Source organism: Selaginella moellendorffii, unplaced genomic scaffold (assembly GCF_000143415.4).
Source record: "Selaginella moellendorffii unplaced genomic scaffold, v1.0 SELMOscaffold_10, whole genome shotgun sequence".
NCBI lineage: Eukaryota > Viridiplantae > Streptophyta > Lycopodiopsida > Selaginellales > Selaginellaceae > Selaginella > Selaginella moellendorffii.
The window spans coordinates 1,511,613-1,527,247 of NW_003314271.1; the positions used below are offsets into that span (position 1 = coordinate 1,511,613).

At 49.2% G+C, this 15,635-nt stretch overlaps 4 protein-coding genes and 1 long non-coding RNA gene across 5 annotated transcripts; 4 read left to right on the plus strand and 1 right to left on the minus strand.

Moving 5' to 3' along the window:
* Positions 1-2,148: 2,148 nt before the first annotated feature.
* Positions 2,149-2,953, plus strand: LOC112345844. Its single transcript, XR_002992186.1, has 2 exons — positions 2,149-2,417; positions 2,466-2,953. It is a non-coding gene; the product is annotated as an uncharacterized LOC112345844 (long non-coding RNA).
* Positions 2,954-3,561: 608 nt separating this feature from the next.
* Positions 3,562-5,846, plus strand: LOC9631352 (protein TRIGALACTOSYLDIACYLGLYCEROL 3, chloroplastic). The gene is made up of 10 exons (XM_002968131.2): positions 3,562-3,713; positions 3,778-3,891; positions 3,949-4,044; positions 4,099-4,176; positions 4,235-4,296; positions 4,359-4,434; positions 4,492-4,599; positions 4,650-4,825; positions 4,883-4,967; positions 5,025-5,846. The coding sequence occupies exons 1-10, from the start codon at positions 3,582-3,584 to the stop codon at positions 5,061-5,063; spliced, it is 966 nt and encodes a 321-aa protein (XP_002968177.2). The 5' UTR covers positions 3,562-3,581; the 3' UTR covers positions 5,064-5,846.
* Positions 5,847-6,846: 1,000 nt separating this feature from the next.
* On the minus strand, positions 6,847-7,842 carry LOC112345839 (pentatricopeptide repeat-containing protein At4g02750-like). The gene is made up of 2 exons (XM_024673369.1): positions 7,705-7,842; positions 6,847-7,584 (listed from the first exon to the last, which is right to left on the minus strand). Exons 1-2 carry the CDS (start codon positions 7,840-7,842, stop codon positions 6,847-6,849), a joined length of 876 nt encoding a protein of 291 aa, XP_024529137.1.
* Positions 7,843-11,081: 3,239 nt separating this feature from the next.
* LOC9631353 (ervatamin-B) lies at positions 11,082-12,380 on the plus strand. The gene is made up of 5 exons (XM_024673370.1): positions 11,082-11,138; positions 11,279-11,521; positions 11,608-11,774; positions 11,880-12,009; positions 12,060-12,380. The coding sequence occupies exons 1-5, from the start codon at positions 11,082-11,084 to the stop codon at positions 12,378-12,380; spliced, it is 918 nt and encodes a 305-aa protein (XP_024529138.1).
* Positions 12,381-12,998: 618 nt separating this feature from the next.
* Positions 12,999-15,066, plus strand: LOC9631354 (2-succinylbenzoate--CoA ligase, chloroplastic/peroxisomal). The gene is made up of 10 exons (XM_024673521.1): positions 12,999-13,196; positions 13,253-13,325; positions 13,382-13,460; positions 13,574-13,675; positions 13,739-13,836; positions 13,906-14,096; positions 14,149-14,276; positions 14,333-14,646; positions 14,693-14,886; positions 14,940-15,066. Exons 1-10 carry the CDS (start codon positions 13,003-13,005, stop codon positions 15,043-15,045), a joined length of 1,479 nt encoding a protein of 492 aa, XP_024529289.1. The 5' UTR covers positions 12,999-13,002; the 3' UTR covers positions 15,046-15,066.
* The last annotated feature ends 569 nt before the right edge of the window (positions 15,067-15,635 follow it).

Genomic DNA, 15,635 nt, shown 5'->3' on the forward strand with positions numbered 1-15,635 from the left:
AGCTGGGGTGAGAAAGATCATCTTAGCATGCTCCAACTCTCCAAGATTAGAGAAACATCCAAGCAGCTGCGACGGCATTCTCTCTAAGATCGTGCTCATATCTCGGCCGCGACAAACAGATTCCACATCGCATATGCAATCTAGGTACCTTCAAACAAAAGACTTCACTCACTCAAGAACAAGAACATCGCAAGGGAACTCCTGGAACTTACAATCAGCATAACCTAGGGCTACTTCTCAACCTAGTGGATGCGCGCAACGATTGTAGCTTCTTCCTTGTGGGAGCAGGGAGAAGCCTCTTCCTAACCTGGTGGACGCAAGCAATGGCTGCAGCTTCTTCCAGCTCTACAAGAGCCCTAAAGATTTGAGCTTGGCCTTGATCTTTTGCTTGCTCGACCTTGCTTGTTCTCTCTCTCTTTTGCGCATCAGGGTGGAAAATGCAAAGTGCTGGGAAGCAATTCAGAGTAGGGAGATCGTTGCTCTCACGGATCATAAATGCCTCAAAACATGCCCAGAAGGGACATCCGTAGCAAGTACTTGAAGTGATGGGAGGACCGGAGGAAAAGCCATCTGGCTCTGGAATGCAATGATCCAAATGTTGACAATGTCTAGGAACTTTGACGAGGCCATGGAGATGTTTAGGATGATCCCGAAACACCGAGATGAAGTGTCATGGAACTCCTTGGTCACTGCATTTGCCTTCAAGGGGGATTTTGAGGCAGCATCAAGCTTGTAGTCCAAAATGCCCAAGACACTTCATTGTTTTCTAACTGTAGAGACATGGCAATCACATGTTCTTGCTACCACAGCCCTCTGCTTTTGGAGCATTATCAGCTAGGGGGAAGCTAGAATGTATGCCATCATGAGAGAATATTTGAAAGTGATGGGGGTGCCTAAGTGGACGATTGTCCAGGTTGTAGCCCCGATGGGGCAAAGGAAGCATAGCAAAAATATTGAGATTTTTTAAGATTATTTTCAATGTTGCAAGAGCAATGCCAACATGGCCCAACACCAACAACTTTGGGATGTTTTAGCTAGCGAGACTCATCTGGATAATCATCATCACTTGTTGATTTTTTTGGATGCACTATTTCTTGTTGCATCTACAAGTGTGTTTAGTGATAATGTCAGGAAGCTCAACCAAAAGGTAATGAAATTGCGAAGGCTTCAAAATGCTTTTGCACATTGCACGGAGGTGATCCAAGCACGAAACTAGACACTCTAGGCGGCACTCTAGAAGCAAAACCAAGCACTCTAGGCGACACTCCAAGGGCAAAACCAGGCACTTCATGCAGCACTCTAAAGGCAAAATTAAGCGATTGGATTAGAAAGTGACCCCTTCTTTCATCCCTGGAATGTCTGGTTTCACCCCTAGAGTACCTCAGTGCAGTGAGCAAAGATCTTTTGCAGCCTTCTTAACTCCTCTAGCTTGAAGTCGAGCTGTCTCACGTCATCACCAAACACTTTCATAGATACACAAAGAAAGAGAGTGTCCAGGAAAACAAATGAGTGATGACAATTGTCTGGACAAATCCCACTGGCTAAAAGCTGCCAAAAGTGTTAGTGTTAGGCTTTGAAGGCACTGCTCTTGCAGCATTGGAAGTAATCCTTAAGAGTCTCAATTGACTTCTTCCTTTTCACCTTTCTTGGGACAATGGCCTGAACAATCCTCCACTCAAGCACTCACATCACTTTCAAATCCTCTCTCATGACAATGTATATCTTGGCTTTCCCCCAACTGAGAATGCTCCAAAAGCAAAATGCCGAGGTAGCAAGCACATGGCATTGCTAGGTCTCTGCCATCAAGAGTCTTGGGCATCTTGGATTGCAAGCTTGAAACTGTCTCAAAATCCCTTTCAAGGCAAATGCTGTGATTAAAGAGTTCCAAGAAACTTCATTTTGGTGTTTTGGGATCATGCTAACATATCCAAAGCCTCGTCGAAGCTCCTGGACTTTATCAACATTTGGATCATCGCATTCCAGAGCCAGATGGGGCTGTTTCTTGGATCCTCCCATCACTTCAAGCACTTGTTATGGATATCCCTCTTGGGCATGTTCCAAGACATTTATGATCTATGAGAGCAATGATTTCCCTGCTCTAAATTGCTTCCTAGTGCCCTACATTTTTCTCCTTGATGCGGAAAAGAGAGAAAGAGAGCAAGCAAGGTCGAGCAAGCAAAAGATCAAGGGCAAGCTCAAATCTTTAGGGCTCTTGCATAGCTGGAAGAAGCTGCGGCCGTTGTGTAAGTCCACCAGGTGGGGAAGAGGCTTCTCCGTGCTCCCACAGGGAAGAAGCTGCGGCCATTGCACATGTCCACCAGGTTGAGAAGAAGCCCCAGGTTATGCTGATTGTTAAGTTCCAGGAGTTCCCCTCACAATGTTCTTGTTCTCGAGTGAGTGAAGTCTTCTATTTGAAGGTATGCAGGTTGCATACACATGTGTGAATCGCTTCAACTTTCAGGTAGGGGGTGTGGAGGAGATCATAAAGCAATATGGTGAGCTCAAATTCAAACCCAAGAGAAACAATCAATATGACAACAATGTTGAGGATGAATACAGCCTGGGTGAGCACCCAAATAAGCAGCAAGTGAAATACAAGATGACCAAGAGATGTGACCTCTCAAAAGAAGCTCGAGCTCTCCCAGCGAAGAAGAATAAGAAGTAATGATCCTGTATTTGTTCTTGAAGCCAACCATCTTGCATTTTTGGGCATCTTGGGCATCAAAAAAGCATATGTCGAACACTGGTGTAAAGGTGCACTCGGCCACAATCAACACGGGTGCCATCGCTGGCTTCACTGTGAGACTGACCTGCGTTGAATGAAGTGGACCCGACTGACTGACGGGTTGACTGGGAGTCACAGCATTGTCCTTCACTGCTGCGTATGTCTAGCATCCATCAATCACTATTGTTTGGAAGAGAATTAATCTTCACGATACAGATTTGATCCGTGTAACTGTTATTTATTTGGAGTATTCTTGGCTAGAAGGATACATGACTCTTTTGATGGACGCTCTAGTTCTCTCCTTTGTTTTGAAGGATTCAGTTCAGCTTCAATGATCGTCTCACGAGTCGCCAACATTTGGATTGAAGTTTGCATGAATCATTCATTCACTTCCATGACCTCCTTATTTTCTTGTAGATGCAAAAATCCAGTTGTTGCATTCTTCTCAAGTCGTGACGGGTCATATGGCAACGGCTACAAAACGCTTTCAACTCTTAGAAGACGAAAAGTTTTGTGACGAACCAGTGAAGTATAAACGCATTACCGCTTCTCCTCGTCTTTACTTGACCAAAAAACTACAAGCTTCTCGTGTTCCATTAAGTTCTTTCTGAGCTACAGATCCAGAAGGATGTGAGAAATCTTCACAGTACAGCGGCAAACGCGAGCGATTCCAGACAAAAACCTCGGCTCCTTGCTCGGTCTCACCGGTACTTGGCGTGAAACCTTTCACAACGATGCTTGCGGCGGTGCCCCTCTCTTCGCATTTTCCAGCAGAGAGATTTCCAACAATGCCCAGCAAAAAATGCCACTCAGTTCTTCACCACTTTATTTTTTACTCTATGCATGGGTTTAGGTTATGGCTGGAGTAGCAGCACCGGCATGGAGCGCGACGCTTTGGCCTCCGCAGCCTCGATGCAGCTCCCAGAAATCTCTGGCCCGGTCTTGCTTCTGTGCCGCCAGCGACGAAACGACATCGATCCTCAAGAATGTGAGTCATTCTTTCGATTGTCCGGCAGGCACTGTGAAATGCGATCGATCTTTCTTTCTTTTAGGACTTTCGGCTGAGGACCTCAAGACAGGAGGATGACTCCGATGTTCTAATCGAATGCCGCGACGTCTACAAATCCTTTGGCGAGAAGCACATCCTCAAAGGAGCCAGTTTCAAGGTGTGGATTGAGCAGCATAGCGATTGTCACTCTCTAAATCCTTTTCTTTTTGTGCAGGTCCGCCATGGTGAGGCTGTGGGAATTATTGGACCTTCTGGAACAGGAAAGTCCACGATTTTGAAGATTATGGCTGGACTTCTTGTTCCTGACAAGGTTTCATCCGTTTTTTTTGGTATTTCTGATTAGCTCTTCCTCAATGTTCTTCAGGGAGAAGTTTTCATCCGAGGAGTAAGACGGGATGGATTAATCAGTGACCAAGATGTTTCCGGATTGCGAATAGGACTGGTAACGTACTGAACTATGCCTTTACCGTCCGTGTATTATCGGCTTACGAGCTTTGCAGGTTTTTCAAAGCGCAGCGCTGTTTGATTCGCTCACAGTTCGAGAAAATGTCGGATTTATGCTGTAAGAAGCTGTGGTCGTTCTCTGTTTTCTGTCCGAGTACTTGACTTGATTGTTTTGGGCAGCTATGAGCGGCAAAGTCTTCCCAAGGAGAGAATCAACGAGCTAGTAAGGGACAGTTTGGCGTCAGTCGGGCTCAAGGTGCTCAATCCTTTTTTTTACGTTAATTCAGTGTTTGATGTGTGTTTTCTTGTTCAGGGAGTTGAAGAAAGGTTACCAGCCGAGCTCTCTGGCGGAATGAAAAAACGGGTGGCGTTAGCTCGCGCTATAATTTCAGACGAACGCGAGGAAACGAATGAACCCGAGGTTATTTTTTTCCTAGCATGATATTCGTAGATCAGAATTCTCCTTCACAGGTTGTCATGTATGACGAACCAACTGCTGGACTTGATCCCATTGCTTCGACTGTTGTCGAGGATCTTATTCGGTCAGTACACATCAAAGGGCGTGATGCAAGAGGAAAACCTGGACAGATTACATCTTACGTTGTTGTGACTCATCAGCATAGCACGATACGACGCGCTGTGGACAGGTGATTTTTTTCTCGTTTCCACTTAGCTTGGACGATGACTAATGCTCGGTGTTTTAGACTACTTTTCTTGCACGATGGTAAAATCGTATGGGAAGGGGAGACTTCCAAGTTCGGTAACACTTCCAATCCTATAGTTCGTCAGGTTCGTGTCGATTATTTTGGTCTTTGATTGAGTGAGTTGGCCTTGTTTATGTTACAGTTCGCGGAGGGCAGCTTAAATGGCCCAATTCAGTATTGATTGGTTTCAATCCTTCCAGAAATAAAGTTCTGCGTCACACATCCACGGGCAGGCTCATTCCTGGAGGCTTCCTCACGCCACAGAGCAGCTACTTGTTCTCGGTTACCGCAGCACTGGAAGATGGTTTCGAAGGAAAGGGAAGAAAGGAGTGGCTTTGAAAGCCTCGACTGCTGAATGCCAGCAGACTGCCGAGACCATTACGTTGGACAGTAGACAACTTCGTACAGACAGCGCAGAGAAAGGCATGGTTTTAATCATCTCCTCGGCCTTGGACAACCGGCCAGCTTGTCCCAAGCACAGGACGCTCGGGCATCTCCAGGAAGAGGGACAGTGCTCGGTCGACGTCCATGCCGACAGCATACGCTTGCAGGAGAGCGGTCCAGGGTCCAGGAGACGATGTTCTTTCCGGCATGCTGTCAAACACTGCTCGAGCCTCGGACAAAAGTTTGTGCTGCGATCATGGCTGTCAAGGAGACAACGCTGTGCTGCGGCATTCTCGACGGCCGGAGCCGCCAAGATGCCCGAGCACGGCCTGGTTCCCTCCACTGCCATTGACACTGAGTCTGCCGCGGAGGAATGTAGTTTCCTCGAACACGATGATCGACGCAGCAGCGGCGGCGGCGGCAACACCCAGTGACGCTCGAGAGTTTTCGAAGGTAAACATGGGTTCCTCCAAGAGCTTTCGTGGAGTGGGGTCTTCTGCCATCGGCAAAGATTCAAACAAGGTACCGTGAATGGGCATATGCCACCAATCCTTCCAAACCCTTCATGTTATTTGTTTCACGACCATTGCATGCATTTGCGTTAAAAAGTTTAGATGCCGCACCGCGCCATCTAAAGCCGGCCCCGCTGGGAGCACAAAAGGTGTGATCCCGAACAAGATGTTTTACCTGGCACCTCTCTTTCTGGTTGCTGCCATTGGTGCTATTGGGGGGCAGCCAAAGCAGGAGAAGCCAACCAACCCAAACTGCCAAGGCAAATTGCTGTGATGTTTACTGCTGCCGTTCTGAAATAGAACTCCTGAGATTCCTCTTCTCCTCTTGGCTACTGGTAATCGCTCCCGCTTGTGCTTGATCATGTTGGAATGAAACGAGATCCCTCTGCTCCTCTTGGCCACAGATAATCGCTCCGGGCAGGAATCGGTTGGTGGGCTCTTTTGAATGAAAGCGATTCTTGAAACGTGCATTGGAGCAATTCGAGTCTCAAGAATCAGATTCTGGGCGTTCCCATTTTTTTCATGATTTTATCTCTTGTCGATTCCATTAGCTAAAGAAACAGCAGCGCGAATAAAGCACGGGGAGCACACAAACTATTCACAGACGTCCTACAAGCAACAAGTAAGCGACAGCCTCCAGATGCGCAGCTCGGTAATCTCTTCCTCAGGATCCAAAAGGTTTAAACTAGATTCATGAATGCGCTTCCATATTGAATAGATTTTTTTCGATAAAGAGTTATCCCTGGCAGCGACTAAGCACTGTGCACTCATGTTGAATAAAATGGACTAGTTGACTAGGAGATTACACACAAGCTTCAAGATTTGTCTCACGCCACCAACACTGGATTGAAGTTTGATCAAATTTTTTTCTTTCTTTTTTGTAGATGCAAAAGGGATGCCGTGCATGGCATCCAGGTCAACTTTTATAAGAAGAATCTCGAGAGGAGCAGCAGCGGGAATGCGTTCACTTGTGACAAGAGAAAATTCCCTGCGAGTCGGTGCAGTGTACAAAACTTCTTTTGTGGTGTTCCAATTTGGTTTCAATCCTTCCAGAAATAAAGTTCTGCGTCACACGTCCACGGGCAGGCTCATTCCTGGAGGCTTTCTCACGCCCTTGTCCTTCATCGCCTCCCACAAAGCGGCTACTTGTTCTCGGTTACCAGTAGAGGCATGGATATTAGCGAGCAAAACATAAGGTGAACTGTTACCTGGGTCCAACGCAATGAGCCCCTCAGCTGCTCGGCCTCCGAATTGAGCATTACGTTGGACAGTAGACGCACCGAGAAGAACTTCGTACTGCGCAGACTCAGGCACGAAAGGCATGGTTTTGATCAGCTCCTCCGCCTTGGACAGCCGGCCAGCTCGTCCGAGAACGTCAACCATGGCATAGTAATGCTCCTTTTCGTGCTGGACGCCGTGATCAACGACCATCGACGAGAAGTAGTCCCGGCCCTTGTCCAGGCAGCCGCCATGGCTGCAAGCACCGAGGACAATCGTGAAGCTGATCTCGTTTGGCCTGCTTCCGTCCAAGAGCATGCGGTGGAACGTTTCAATGGCCAGCTGAAACTCTCCCGACTGAGCACAGGCTCCAAGCATCGAGTTCCAGGAAACCAAGTTACGCTCCGGCATCTCCTCGAACAGGGACAGTGCTCGGTCGACGTCCATGCCCAGAGCATACGCTTGCAAGAGAGCGGTCCAGGAGACGATGTTCTTCTCCGGCATGCTGTCAAACACTGCTCGAGCCTCGGACAAGAGTTTGTGCTGCGACAAGGCGACGATCATGGCTGTCCAGGAGACAACGCTGTGCTGCGGCATCCTCGACATCACTTCTCGAGCGTCACTGGGTGTTGCCGCCGCCGCCGCCGCTGCTGCGACGATCATCGTGTTCCAGGAAACTATGTTCCTCCGCGGCATTAGATCGAAGACTTCCTTAGCATCGGCGGAGCGGCCGTTCTGGGCGAAGGCAGTGACAATGGCAGTGGAGGGAACGAGGCCGTGCTCGGGCATCTTGCGGAAGAACTCGGCGGCTCCGTGAGGATCTCCGGCCTGCCCGAGAGCCACCATGGTCGCCGTCCACAGCACGACGTTCTTCTCGCGAGAGTTTTCAAAGATAAACTTGGCCTCCTCCCAAGAGCTTGTCAAGCCGTACGCCGTGATCATCGCGCTGGCTGAGACAACGTCGTGGCTGGGCATCTTTCCGTACAGCTCCTTGGCTTCTTCAAAGTGCCCACATTGGGCATATGCGTGGATCATAGGACTCCAAGACGTGATATCTCTCTCGGGCATTAGATCGAAGAGTACTTTTGCGTTTGTGGATTGGGCTATTTGGCAGTAGCCAGTGATAATCCCATTCCAAGACACAACGTTACACTGTGGCATCCTTTGAAAGACAGCCTTAGCGATTTGCAAATCCCCGATTTGGGCATTTGCTTGGATTAGGGTATTCCAAGATACTATGTTTCTGTGGGGCATAGAATCGAAGGTCTCTTTTGCGTCGATCGCGCGGCCGCATTGCGCGTAGGCCGCAAGAATCGCATTGGTAGCGACTGGATCGCGCGCTGGCGCCAGGTCGTGGATCGATCTTGCTTCTTCCAGGTGCCCATTTTGGGCAAATGCGGCAACGAGGATGTTCCAGGAGAAGAGATTGCGGCAGGGGATGGAATCGAAGGCCTGGCGCGCCGATTCGACGCTGCTGCATTGGGCGTAGCTCGCGACGACGAGATTTCGCAGGAATGTGTTGCCGCGGTGGCTGGTGTGGAGGATCTGGGCGTGGAGCTGCCGGATGCGCAGAGTGTTCTTGGCGTTCTTGAGGAGGTGGGCGAAATAGTCTTGCTCCTTGAGAGCCTGGGCCCTGTAGCTCATCGGCTGACGCGTGGCGGTCGTTTGTTGGCTGGCATTCTCACTTAAACCCTATCGCATTTTTGTTTACAAGGCGTTGGAAGCGCGGGAGGTGCACATTGGCGCGATGCTCCGCGCCATGGCGCTGTCGTGCAATCTCTAGCGGGAGATCGAGGACGGATGGCGCGTCGCCGCCCTCTCCAAGGGATTGCAAGGATTGATCCAATGCGGGAGCATCAAGCCTTGAAACGAGACGAGCAAATCTTCCGCGTCTATTCTGTAGCGAGAGGTCTCCTCCATGGTTTTGTCAGATGTTATTGCCGAGGAACAAACAGAATTGGCAAGCGCTTTAATCTCTCGACAAGCACCACCCGTAACTTGGTATGATTCTTGTCCAATATCATTGCATATCGCGAGCTTCACCGCTGCAGCCTGGTCGTTGAACTTCACTCCATAGCTCCACAGGTAGGATCCCAGGCGAATCTAAAAGGTCTAGGCCATCGACCACCTGCATGGAACGATGTTTGTGCGTATCATTATAAATGAGAATAGACATCAAAGCTTTACCTTGGTGCAGCTTCACATATTTTGTGTTTCAAGAGCCGATTGATGCTTGCCTACATTCGGAAAACCAACGACTGCTACCTGGCCTGTTCCAATTTGGCAGGGGAAAACAAGAGAAAAGAAACTATGAACGAGCGAGAAAGAAAACCTTCATCTCTTTGCTTCGAGTTTATGGTAGACATGCTCACATCCATGCTGCGAGACTCAATAACGTGTGAGATCTAGAAAGATTGAAGTACACATAACATTCTCCAAGACAAATTTGAGCAGTAGCAAGGAATCGTTGGAGACAGTTCCATGGTCTCTCCTTGCTGCACATTATATTAGCATATTCTAGGCATAGTTATGTTAGCTGCTACTTTTTCCCTAAACGGGTTTACAGCAGTATGATCAAAAACAAAAAAAAGACCACTCATACGCACACCTCCGTGGTGTCGTCAAAATAAGTGCACCGATGGTGGATCGCAGTGTAAGGCGCCTCCGAATCGAACTTGGCCTTCATGCAGCGCCAGACGACATCACAGCGCCGCGGCACAAACCGGATGGGATGGACCTTGACACGCCCTGGGAACTCCCCGCCGAGCTTGACGATCGCGCGAGGTATCTGGGTCCGAAACTTGGGCGGCTTTTTGGTAGCGTACACAACCCCGCTCACGTCCAGGCGTGTCACGCAGCTGCTGCTCTCCACGAGCTCCCGCACAAAGCTGATCTCGTCGCGCGCCCACCCCGCTATTCCGCAGGCCACCTCAATGCGGACACACAATGGAACCTCCCTGCTGCTCCACTTGTCGAGGCTCAAGCACTAGAGGATCATATACCACGTCTTCAATGCAGAGAAGCTGTCAAGAGAATGTAAAAGTTACCTTGATGGACGAGTGAGAAAGTGTGAACACCTCCAGGGCGGGGAATGGCTCCAGAAGCTGCGCAAGGTTGAGGGACCCCGGGTCGAAGATGGACGATTTCACAAACAAGTCAAGCCGCGTGATGCCACTCACGGCCGACGGTTGGCAAACAAAACGCTTGAGAATTTGCGTGACATCGGCAGCGCTTTGGCAGGTGTTTGTGAACGTTAACTTGTTGAGCTTGGACGTGCGCAGGCCCTGGATGATCCGCACGCCCGTGTGCGGCTTGATCCACTCGACGTTGCACGTAGACGGCAAGAGCTCCAGGCGCAGCTCCAGGCGCGGCACCGCGCTGACGGACATCCACCTGAGCTTGGGCATGTCCAGGGCGAGAGAGAAGTTGGCGACGCTCTTGCCACGCAATGCAAGACAGTCGAGGCTGTGGCTCTTGAGCAAATACGTCCCGGGCGACTCCACCAGCAGCAGCATCAGCTGGATGTAGACGAGCGAGGGGCACAAGTCGAGGAGCTGCTGCATTGTGCCCACGTCCAAGCCTGTGAGCATGACGCAGTAGACGAGACTGGGAAGCATTGGAGCCGCTGGCGTCGTCGTGGTGATCGCGCCGCCAAGCTTGACATCGTTGATGATGTGGAGGCACCGCAGCTGCTGGCAGGCGACAATGCTGGACCAGAAGCCATCCACATCGACGCTGAGCGTAAGGGAGTGAAGAGTTTTTCCGATCGCCGGTAGCCAGCCAAGGGAAGAGCGTGGAGCGCTGTGAACGGACAAGGAGCGGAGATTGCTGGCGCTGCTGTCAAACCAGGAAAGGAAGCCGTGCTGCTCATCCTCCAGGCTGAAATGTGTGACGAGCTTTGCCAGGCGCGCCCACCTCTTGCTCACCAGACTGCACCAATACAAGTGGCGCGAGGAGACGATTAGAGACAGGATCCGGGCGAGCACATCGTCGGGAAGATCATCCTCTCCACACTCCATTGACCTAACCCTAGGGCTGCAAGCACCGAGGACAATCGTGAATTTGGCCTGCTGCCGTCCAAGAGCATGCACTGGAAGGTTTCGGTGGCCAGCTCAAACACTCCCGACAAGTGCCCGCATTGGGCATATGCGTGGATCATAGGAACAGGATCCCTTTCTAAGCTATAAAAGGTTTCGTCGTCCTTTTTTATTCTTCTTAGGATTATGGAGAACCGTGCTTGTCTATTGTTTCTGTGTCTGTTCGCGTTCCGACTTGGGAGCAGGACGAGAGTTATTGCCACGAAGAGATAAAGAAGACACACTTAGACAACCTAAAGTTTATCCAGGCGGAAAATCAGAAGCAGAATGACTATGTTCTCGAGGCCAACAAATTCGCATATCTGACTAATGCAGAGTTTCGAGAGAGGTTCTTGACGACCATCACGCCTCGAGAACCGTTTGGCAGCTTCAGTCACTCGGCCGCAGAGTCCCTCCCGGAGGTTGTCGACTGGCGGACAAGAGGAGCAGTCTGTCCGGTTCGATCAGGCTCACATGGTAACTTACTTCCTTTTCTTTTCTTTTCTATGTTTTCACCACCTGGAACTTATGACAGGAAGCTCGGTGGTCTTCTCTGCCGCCGCAGCAGCCGAAGGTGCCAATGCCATTGCGACGCAAGTGTCTGTTCGAGGAGGCGTTCTTCAAGTGCAGCAAAAACGATCTCGGTCACTACGATAAGGCCTTCGAGTTCATCATCGAGAATGGTGGCATAGACAGTGAAGGGTTTGGCCTCAACTTCCGGAACAAAACTTGCTTCTTCCTTAGGGGCACTCCCTTTATAAGTTCTAAGCTGATCACACTCTCTCTGTTCTGCTGTCTGTTGTAGAGGGACTTTACAATCGATGGCTACGAGCATGTTCTTCCAAACAACGAGGAGGCCCTGAAGAAGGCCGTCGCTCATCAGCCCGTGAGCGTGATGATCGACGCAGGTTGTCCCGCTTTCAAGTTCTACAAATCAGTAAGTTTTTCCTTCTCAGTAACAAAGGTGCAATGATTTTGTCATGACAGGGAATCTTGACAAGCTCTTGTGGAACCGACCTCAATCACGCGGTGACGATCGTAGGATATGGCATTACCAGCGACGGAAAGAAGTACTGGATCGTCAAGAACTCATGGGGGACCGAGTGGGGAGACGATGGTTACGTTTATATGCAACGAGACACTGGAGTTTCTACTGGTCTTTGCGGGATCAACATGAACCCATCGTATCCAACCAAGCAGGGACTCCCAAAGATCCAAGACGAAGGTCTTTCGACTTCCAACGCTGCTAATATCAACGCTGATCTCTGGCCAGTCTCGGGCCTCTACTTCAGCAGGCTAGAGGAGTGAAGAGACGTAGATTAGTGCCATATGTTTAAATCAATCGACTTCTCTCGCAACTTCTCTCCCGCTGCTTGCTTCCCCCTCTTGCTTTTGCAGCTCCTGGGTCACTTTGATCTGTGCTCCGCGAACGATACCTTCGTTTATGAGAGCTCCGACTATCATTGGGTGGATGTCGCTGGCCTCAGCGTCGGAGGCTCCAAGTCTGCACGAAGAGTGACCGATCACTGAAAAAGCTTAACGTGACGTCGTAACCTTTTAGCACGTACGTTGGATTGTTCTCGCTTTCATTCGTTTTTCTCGTATTGTGTTGCTTCTTTCGGTTAGAGCTAAGTTCGTGAATGTTTTTCGAAATCTTCCTTCCCATTCTACATGTTCATTGGTATCAGAGGGGTTCGAGTCTTTGTGATATAATATTTGTGATTGTGATATATTATGTGTTTCATTATGACTGCTCAAGAAAGACAAGATGAGCAACCAATTGGAGATTAGAAGCCATTGCAGTCGAACACCGAGAGGAAAAAATATTTTAACCAAACCTAACAGAACTCATCGGCTGACGCGTGGCGCGTGTTTATTGGGTGGCATTCTATCGCTTAAACCCTATCGTTCTCTTTTTCTTTCAAGGAGGATGGAAGCGCGGGAGGTGGAGGAGGACGCGCACATTGGCGCGATGCTGCGCGCGATGGCGTCGTCGCGCAAGATCTTTAGCTTGTCTAGCGGGAGATCCAGGGCGGATTTCTTCCGGCGCGTCGCTGCCCTCTCCAAGGGATTGCGGGAATTGATCCAATACGGGGAGCGCGTCGCGATTGCAGCCCTTACGAGGTTTGTGATTTCTTCTTAGAGAATCTTGGGACAGTCGATTTGTTTTTCTCTTGCAGCGAATACTATCTTGAATGGATGCTGGCAGTGCCCTGCGCTGGTGGAATCGTTACACCTCTTAACTATAGATGGGTATGAGCTTTCTTTTTTTCTTTTCTCTCTTGGATACTTGTGACGCTGTTCTTTAGAGTTTTGATGAAGCAAATGCCGCAATCCAGCTTGTCCGGCCTGCGATTCTCGTTTTGGATGAGCAATGCCGGCACTGGGGTGAGCCTCTAAGTGAACTATATCCGTGGATGATGCAAGTTTTTTTAGAAGAAGATTGCGAGAGTAAGTTTTTCTTTTTCCTCTCGTTTTTGAGGATCTCTCCTTCATGGCAGCTCTTCGTGGAGAGTCTATAATGCGTTGCAATGGAGAGACCGAAACAAATCTGGATCTGTGTTTCGCTCCTAACAACATTGCTTTGATTTGTTTCACTTCGGGTTTGCTGTTCCCAGCTTTGACATACTTTGTGTAGGACATAACTTTGCATGTTTTGGTTTTAGGAACCACTGGAACACCTAAAGGAGTGTCCCTCACTCACAGGGCTTTGGTTGCGCAGTCCCTGGCAAAGCTTGCCATTGTTGGTTATTCGAGCATGGATGTATGTTCGAGGTACACTCTCCTCTACAAACGTTATATGTTTCTGGTCTTGATTAAGTGTTTCTATCAGGTCTATCTTCATACTGCACCACTTTGCCACATAGGTGGGATTTCTTCTGTGCTGGCCATGGTCATGGCTGGAAGCCAGCAGCTTTTTCTCCCGAAGTTTGAGACTAGTGCCGTCCTCCAAGCCTTGAAAGACTACGAGATTTCTACAATGATTGTAGTGCCGACAATGCTGCGAGACATTTTGGAGCCTGGGTGAGTCCATGTCTATCTTCTTAGATCTTCTTTTCTAACAAAGCATTTTCAGAAAGAGTGGAAGTGATCAAGTTTTCCCCAGCATGCTAACAATTCTGAACGGTGGCGGGTCAGTTCCATCGCGTCTTCTTCCTGCTGTCAAGAAAACTTTCCCAAATGCACGGCTCTTCTCTGCATATGGTAAAACACGTTTGCTTTCTTCAGTAGCTGCTGAAGCCTTTTTGTTCCACGTCCAGGAATGACCGAAGCGTGTTCTTCCATGACATTTTTACGGCTTGATGGACATGTCCCACTTGGTGTGGGTTCGTGTGTTGGGAAGCCGCCTCCTCACGTACAAGTCGGGATAAAAGATGGTCGGATATTCACCCGGGGGCCTCATGTTATGCATGGCTACTGGGGACAAACCATAGAAACAGCAGGTGTTCTGCAGCAGGATGGCTGGCTTGACACTGGAGACATTGGAAAGATAGACAAAGCTGGAAATCTGTGGCTGCTGGGCAGAGCGAAAGATGTAGTGAAAACTGGTGGCGAAAACGTATACGCCTCAGAGGTGAGTGCGTATTTCCATCGATGAAAAACACTCATGCCTGCCGCAGGTGGAGATGGTTCTTTCTCAGCATCCATCGGTTTCTTCTGTGGCTGTTGTTGGCGTCCCTGAGTCGCGGTTGAGCGAGATCGTTGCTGCCGTGGTGAGGCTTCACGACGGATGGACATGGTCAATAAGCGAGCATCCCATGACGGTTTCTGAAAGTGATTTACGGCTGCATTGCAGCAAGCAGGGGCTTTCGAGGTGACTCTGCGATTCAAGGCTTGATGCATGATTGACCGAAGTGATTATCACAGATATAAGATCCCAAAACTCATCGTTCAACGGCAGGATCCATTTCCTGTGACGTCAACGGGGAAAGTTAGGAAGGACATGATTAAGGCTGGCCTTTCTAAGCTATAAAAGATTTTTTTATTTTTCTTCTCCTGCTTGTTTATTGTTTTTGTGTGTGTTTGGGTTGAGTGTAAGGGCGGGGACAGAAGGCAAGATCTGGAAGAGCTCAGCGAACAAACGAACGGCTCACTGAAATCATCAAAACAGCTTACTATAATCCGTCAATCTCATGCTTCTTGGTGGGCGCCAATGAATGACTGAATGAATATAACATCAATCTGTGGAGTAGTACGAGAGTTATTTAAGCTTATAATGAGCGGCAACAATGAAGCGTCAGTTTGAGGAAGAAAAGCGTTGCAGCAGGCAGAAGAGCTCGAGAACCGTGAATGAATCGCAAGCTAAACTCCACACCTTTACAAGTGAGCCATCGCCTTTGGCTGTGTTGGAGTTGAACAAGGCGGACTTTCTAAACGACGTCAGTCTCACAAGGAGGCGCTTCTCAAGAAAATGGAGGATCTGCTGGCCGAAGAATCCAACAGGGACAAGGAAAGCTAATTCTGGAGACCCGATTGCTGTAAAGAATTTTTTTGTCTTTGCGCAGCATGTTACAAGTTCAACTAGAGGTGAAAGCCAACTCGGGGGAAGAAAGTCAGCTGGTC